Consider the following 6847-nt stretch of genomic DNA (forward strand, 5'->3'; position numbering starts at 1 on the left):
CGATGGGCCCAGACCCTGGAGTGCTTAGGATGTAGATCGGCGGGGGCCTCTCTGCTGAGCCTAGGTAGGGCTACGACGTGTTGATCTTCCGAGGCCGGGCATTGACCCCAGAAAGGTGTGTCCGGCCAGAGTGATCGAGCGTGTTGGAAAACGTGGTGCACCCCTGCAGGGAAGATACATATTCGAATACCGTGTCCACGGTAATGGACGTTCAGACTTATATCTTGATCTAATACAACTAGAAATGGATACTTAAGTTATGTGGCTCCAGGATTGCTTTCTCGCAGGGAGTCGAGGAAGGATCTCTGGGCATTATTGCTACAACATGCTTGATAATTAAACTACTATTCTTTACTTTTCTACATGCTGCAAGATGCTTGGAGCGGCTTGAAGATGCTAGTCTTCGATAGCCTAGGCCTTCCCCTCTATTCTGGCATTCTGCAGTTCTGTCCACAGATACAACCCTTTCATTTGATACCAATGCATACTTAGTATATGTCTGATGCTTGCGAGTACTTTGGATGAGTACTCACGGTTGCTTTGCTACCTTTTTCCCCCTTCCTTCTTCTTTCCGGTTGATGCAACCAGATGGCGGATCCCTGGAGTCAGATGCCACTGCCGACGGATGCTACTACGTGGAGACCGTCGACGACCAGGAGTAGTTAGGAGGTCCTAGGTAGGAGGCCTTGCCTCTTCGATCGTTGTTGCTTTTGTGTTTGCCTTCTTAAGGCATCCTTGTCTAACTTATGTCTGTACTCAGATATTGTTGCTTCCGCTGACTCTTGTGTATCGAGCTTGTATTCGAGCCTCGAGGCCCCTGGCTTGTAATATGAAGCTTGTATTATTTCAATTTGTGTCTAGAGTTGTCTTATGATATCTTCCCGTGAGTCCCTGATCTTAATCGTACACATTTGCGTGTATGATTAGTGTACGGTCGAATCGGGGGCGTCACGATCGGTTAAGCGGGTTTTCTAAAAAAATGGATGGCACGAATCGATCATGTAAATCCGTCGCTCACGATGGGACTCCCGTCCGCGCCGCACACGTACTCCCCAGCCTTTGCCTACAATATGCAACAACCCCATTGCTCCTTTTCCGGGCGACATCGAAGTGGGCCACGGTGGTCAGACGTACTCGGCCTTTGCCTACGGTACACAGCAACCCCGCTGCGCCTTTTTCACGCGTCATCGAACTGGGCCACGCTGGTCCAAAACGCAAAAATTGCTACTGTGGAGGGTTGAACTCTTACTGCCTCCCTTCAGTTCACGAGGATTCAACCAATTCAACTAGCTTTTGATTGTATTCGCAAAAAAAAACCTAGCTTTTGATTGTGATAGAAGACCTGATTCACTTATTAATCAATAGTCCAACCTCGTTGCCATTAGTATTTGGCCGTCGTCCCACGGAGGACGTGTATGTGGTGTGTGTGCAGCTCGGCGTGGCCTCCGGTCTTCAATAACAATCATGTCGAGCAATCGGTACCCTTCACCAACACGTTCCAGTCATAGGGGCGACCTCACAAATGCCCACCTTACTCTGACCAGCTCAAGCCCGTCATCAACGCACGAGGATTCGATCGGCATCAAAATCAAAATCTGAAAGTCCCTGATGTGTCCGATATAAATTGTTTTTCAGATTTTTGTGGAAATAGATTTTTTTTTGTTGCGACGCATGGGTTATATCTAAGAACAGACATGTACATGTATGTACATAATAGGCAAAATAAGAATCGCACCCATGAATTCCAAAATTGAATGAGTACATGCATCAACACAGTTTATTCTTAACGAGTCATACAGAAATTAAGAGCTTTAGACAATTTATATATTACTACTACAATAAACACAACAACCGAAGAACCGCGCTATGTAGTTCCTTCCACTTACAGTACGGACGTGCGACCGTATGCAGAGTCCATTCTATCACGTGCCGACGGTGCACCCTGTCGGCTGCGTGAATTTCAGTGACGCGACGGCGCCCCCGGTGCCGTTGGGGCCACCCCCGAGCGGCATGCCGCCGGGGCCGGCGGCGAGCATGGCGGGGCAGCTGACGAAGAGGTGGTAGCTGCCGGAGATCCAGCTCCCGACCTTCCACTTGACGCGGCCGTCGATCTTGACCTGCAGCGACACGTACCCGGAGGCGATGTCCTGCTTCATGGCCTCGGCAACGTATCCGGCCACGGGCACGGACTCCCCGGACAGCACGGGGGACCAAATTGTGACGTCCCGGTGGCCCTGGTACATGGGCGGCAGGGAGATCGGCACGGTGACGGGCTCGTCGCGGTAGGTGACGAAGACGTCGAGGCGCCTGTAGAAGATGCCGACGCGGTCATTGGGGTTGCGGGAGGCGAGCGTGACCTGCGCGGTGGCAGAGAGGGAGGGGTCCCCGAGGTTGATGGAGTGGAGCTGCAGGTCCTGCAAGTAGAAGGAAGGCTTGGTGGGGCGGAGCGCAAGGTAGACGACGAGCGAGATGAATGCGACGACGACGACCAGCGCTAGGAGGCATGCCGCGAAGCCACCGCAGCAGCGCCGGAGGTGGTGCTCGTTCCTGTGGTGCTTCTCCTTGTTCATGGCTCTGCTCTCTGTACTGTGCTCTGTGTGACTGGTGGGTGTGCGTGCAGTGGCGCGCTAGCTACTCTCTTCAGTGGGTGTTAATGGCTTTAAAAGTAGGAAGATGGGGGTGGAGGCCAGAGAGCAACGTCTCAACCGAAGAATTTTCCTATAAAAAAAACGTCTCAACCGAAGAAGATTCTTCTGCCAATTCGATTGGCGAGTAACTTGGGCGGTTGGTCCTGCATGCGCGTGCGCTTTGAGATTCTTCCTTTATTCTGCTATTTGAGGCAGCTTGGTGATCATGAAGTGAGTCCCAATCGATCAGGCACTCGTTAAAAACAAAAATTAACAATGCAGTTGCGTTTGACAAGGCCATGTGTACCACCGTTCTATAGCCTTATCGGGCTATGTTCACATCAATCTTTATTTACGGAGGCGTAAGGAAGCAGTGAGCGCAACTCATATAGTACTAGACTAATGGTGGCAGATCTCACCGATTCCCGCCAAATATTTTAGCTGAGATGGAGAGATTGTCATTGTCAAAACAAAAATACAGTACGTAGTAAAATCACGTGCTCTAGAATGACACAGTTATTAACAGAAAAAGGCTAAGTTATGGGCCGCTGCTGCTCGGTTGTTGTTGTCTATCGGCGCCGATGGGCGTGAATGTAGGACAACCAGGGCGTGCGGCGCATCATATGGAATCATGCATAGCTGCAATCAAGTGCGCGTTTGTGGACAGGGTGCCCTACACGCACTGCCGCTCCCCAACTCCCGAGTCGATGTCCCCTCTCCTCTCTCCAGCGCGATTTGCTTCATATTTAACCTGAGCGTTTCCATGCACAAGTCACCGACTACCACTGAGTACGCAAATATATGGATTTAGGTGAAACTTTTTGCATATACGGATATTTCGCGGACCTTTCTAGCTAAGGGTAGGCAGCATCCGTAGCTGATGGATATGCATATACCACCTACCATTGAGCCCTTTTCCTTCTTTAGCTTCGCTTGGCACATGCTCACAGCCGCCGGGATCGAATCCCAGGCTGTGTTTGTAATCAGGTTCTGAATTATTCCTGACCCCATTGTAAAGGTTTTTATTTTTTGTCAAGAGCAGCCAAAGCCAGATGGTAGTTTGTTGCGTTTCTATTTTTTAGTTTTTGTTGTAACCACGTTTGGTCTCATGAAGGCTTGGTGGGGCGGAGCGCCAGGTAGACGACCAGCCATGCAGCGAAGCCGACGCAGCAGCGCCGGAGGTGGTGCTCGTCCTCGTGCTTGTGCAGTTGTGCTTATGGCTCTGCTCTCTTTTCTCTTCTTTTTTTGCGGGTCGTGCTCTGCGCTCTGCTCTCTGTTCTTCAGTGAGTGAGCGAGCCGCGCTTTCCAATAGAGTACGTACGTATTAATGGCTTTAGAAATCACTGGAGATGATAGCTAAGGAGTACAGTACTGCACTGCATGTGTAAAAATGTTTTCGGTTTGATCTTCGTATGGGGTGGACGGCAGGGAAAGCAACGTCTCAACCGATTTTCTGGTAATTCGATCGGCAAAGTACTTCGATTGGGAACAACACCGTCTGGCTACGCGCTGACGGGTGATCATGTCAAGCCTTCCTGATTGATCATGCACATGAGTGTCAAGAGTCTTCAAACAATCTGTGTCTCCGAGTGTGCAACGTCTACGATCCGTCCTCTTTACTAGGTCTCCTTCTTAATGTTGACGAAGTGAAGGAAAGAACACCCTGGATGACCTTTATAAATTGCGCGCCCTAGGTCAGGAAATTGATCCCCTATTTTCGATAATTCCCTATTCGGTTTTAATCTTAGTATCATTCCAATCTCAGTGCACACTCATCCGATGCTGTCTGTTGGCGATAGGCGCGATCAAGGAGACGCTGGATATGAATGTCGAATATATTTCTGGTGCTTGAGCCAGAGTAGGGAACTGATGGGGGAGGGGCACTGCTAGACTCATCGCCCGCTACATCAACCATAGGAATCCGAATATCGATGACATAACGTATCACTTCAATTTTGCTAGGAAACTTAGTAGAGGGCAGGATTTTTAACCAATCCAAACAACCGGTTTATCATCACGCTACACCCCAGCGGCGACTTCAACTTTTTTGCATGCTAGGGACCGTGGATCTACCGAGGCAATGAACTCTCATTGCTCGGTATAGTAGTGATGCTCGGTGATGAGGATATGACACCTGGAGAAAGGGCATGTAGTCCCTAAGTGTCGTTTTGGTAATTAATGACCATCTCTATGGTCTAATGCTTTCACTGTGATATATTCGAAAGAATACAACATAGATGGTGCCTTGAGGCTGATTGAAATAAAGATGAAGATTTTCTCTAAGCTTTGGTATTGAATGACAATTCCTATGAAGCATCAAGGGCATTGTATGTTATATGAAGAAATGTTCCACGGTGATGTATGAAGCTTGTTGGATTTATTTGGGAAGAGTTCCATCAAAAGCGTCTCAAAGAATTCCTCATGGTATTCACTCTGGACACCCCGTGCACATGGGCTTCCTGTTCCCCATGCACATGGGGTCGAGTGTTACAATCTCTAGATACCTCGTGCGCACAGAGTCTCTCCCCTTGCACACGGTGCCTAGGGTTTGACTCTCGGGGTCTCTTGCCTGCTGAGGATACTAGTTTGTTTTTGGATGTATCTAATGAAGCCATCAAGATTGATTTCAGTGTCTGCACAAATATGTTCGAGGTGGAGTTCACTGGAGGATCTCAAAGGTTGCACATTTGGGCTTATAAGAATCAAGGTCTTGAGAGTATAATTAAAGAGAAGAGTTCAAGCGATGGTATGATCAAAAGAAGATCATGATGAGCTCATGTGTTGAGTTTTGATTGATCATGTTTTGAAGCAAGAAAATAGAGTGAAGAATTCATTGTGCCTCTCAAGACTTTGTGATGGGCATTTAAAAGAGCAAGTGATGACCAATATGATGTTCATGGCGAATCTTGATATGGTCATGAAAGAGTCGGTGGTGATCTAGTCTTGAACCAATGATGTAAAACGAAGAGTTCATTATGGATTTGAAGAAACCAATATGGACCATGAAGTAAAGATGTTGGTTGAGCAAGATGTAGCTCGAAGATTCTATCTAGGTGATCAACACACAGGCACAAACAATGTACCGCATGGGATCATGTGATCTAGCTAGTGGTATGGTACGTGATTGTGAATTGTGTTTTGTGCACTAACCCGTGCTATGTGTTTGCTATGTCTTTGCCGGTTAGGTATTTCTCATAGTCTTGCATCAAAAGAAAAGATTTTGAGTGGCCTATGTGAGGATGATATCACGTGGTGATGGTCATCGAGTTTGAGAAGTCCCAAGTGTAAGATGAGAAGCCGGAGGTTACATTCTTTGAAGCTTGTGGTCCACATTGTGCTTTTGTACATGTGAGGATGGTCTTAAGTGTAGGCTTCCCTCGTTGCAATATGGGGAAGCAATTCGTATATCTTCACCAAGTGTTCGTGGTCAAGAAAAGGTGTCCAACTTAAGGCAAGCATTAAAGTCATCATCAAGCTGAAGTGGAATACGCAAGGAAAACGTATAACTTAGCTAGGTTCTCCTAGTTTTACCGGTCTCATGGTGCTTCATGGGAGATGAGATTATAGGTTTGATAGTCGTACTATCAAGAGGGACTTTCGGGTGAGTAGCTTGAGAACATTGCAAGTAGAGATCTCAAACCTTTGCATATTTTGCATCATTATTTATTGTTGATCTTGGGTGGTTCTCTATGTGAGGACCTTGAGCTTGTCCATAGCTTTAAAACAAACCCAAGATCATCGAAACTGGAGTTTGTATGCCACAGTTATGCATGTTTAAGTTTCCTCCTTTGGGCTATTTCTGGGTACCCCGTGGGCACGGGGTTTTGAGGCTGTCGTCACGTGGATTTTATTTTCCGCTTGTGTACAATAAATTAATTATCACGTCATGGGGGAGTAATATGCCTTGTGCATATAACGAGCCTAGAAGATGTGAATAATTAAGAGAGGTTCTCTTGTGCGGTTTTCCAAATGTTTATATCTAATATGTTTTTGGAAATTGCTTGATTCAAGTTCTTCCAATTATTGCTTTGCTTAATTTGACAATTGGAATTTTCAAGAATCTTCTATCCAAGCATTGTGCTTTATTCCCAACTCTCATCATATGCTTTGGATTGTGATTTTGATCTTGTGCATCTTCGGAATCTACCACCGAGTGTTAACTCCAAATACCATTTGTATTCTCTTATAATTGGTATTTCTTCTTATGGTAGAACTTTATG

General features: G+C 46.9%; 1 protein-coding gene across 1 annotated transcript; it reads right to left on the reverse strand.

Annotated features, from left to right (window-relative positions):
- Nucleotides 1–1714: 1714 nt before the first annotated feature.
- LOC109757612 (NDR1/HIN1-like protein 1) lies at nt 1715–2645 on the reverse strand. The gene has a single exon (XM_020316436.4). It carries the CDS (start codon nt 2568–2570, stop codon nt 1923–1925), a length of 648 nt encoding a protein of 215 aa, XP_020172025.1. The 5' UTR covers nt 2571–2645; the 3' UTR covers nt 1715–1922.
- Nucleotides 2646–6847: the final 4202 nt, after the last annotated feature.

The sequence above is a fragment of the Aegilops tauschii genome, chromosome 2 (assembly GCF_002575655.3).
Source record: "Aegilops tauschii subsp. strangulata cultivar AL8/78 chromosome 2, Aet v6.0, whole genome shotgun sequence".
Taxonomy (NCBI): domain Eukaryota; kingdom Viridiplantae; phylum Streptophyta; class Magnoliopsida; order Poales; family Poaceae; genus Aegilops; species Aegilops tauschii.

Excerpts from the sequence above, each read along its gene's own strand:
- LOC109757612 (XM_020316436.4), bottom strand. The coding sequence starts at position 2,570 with ATGAACAAGGAGAAGCACCACAGGAACGAGCACCACCTCCGGCGCTGC.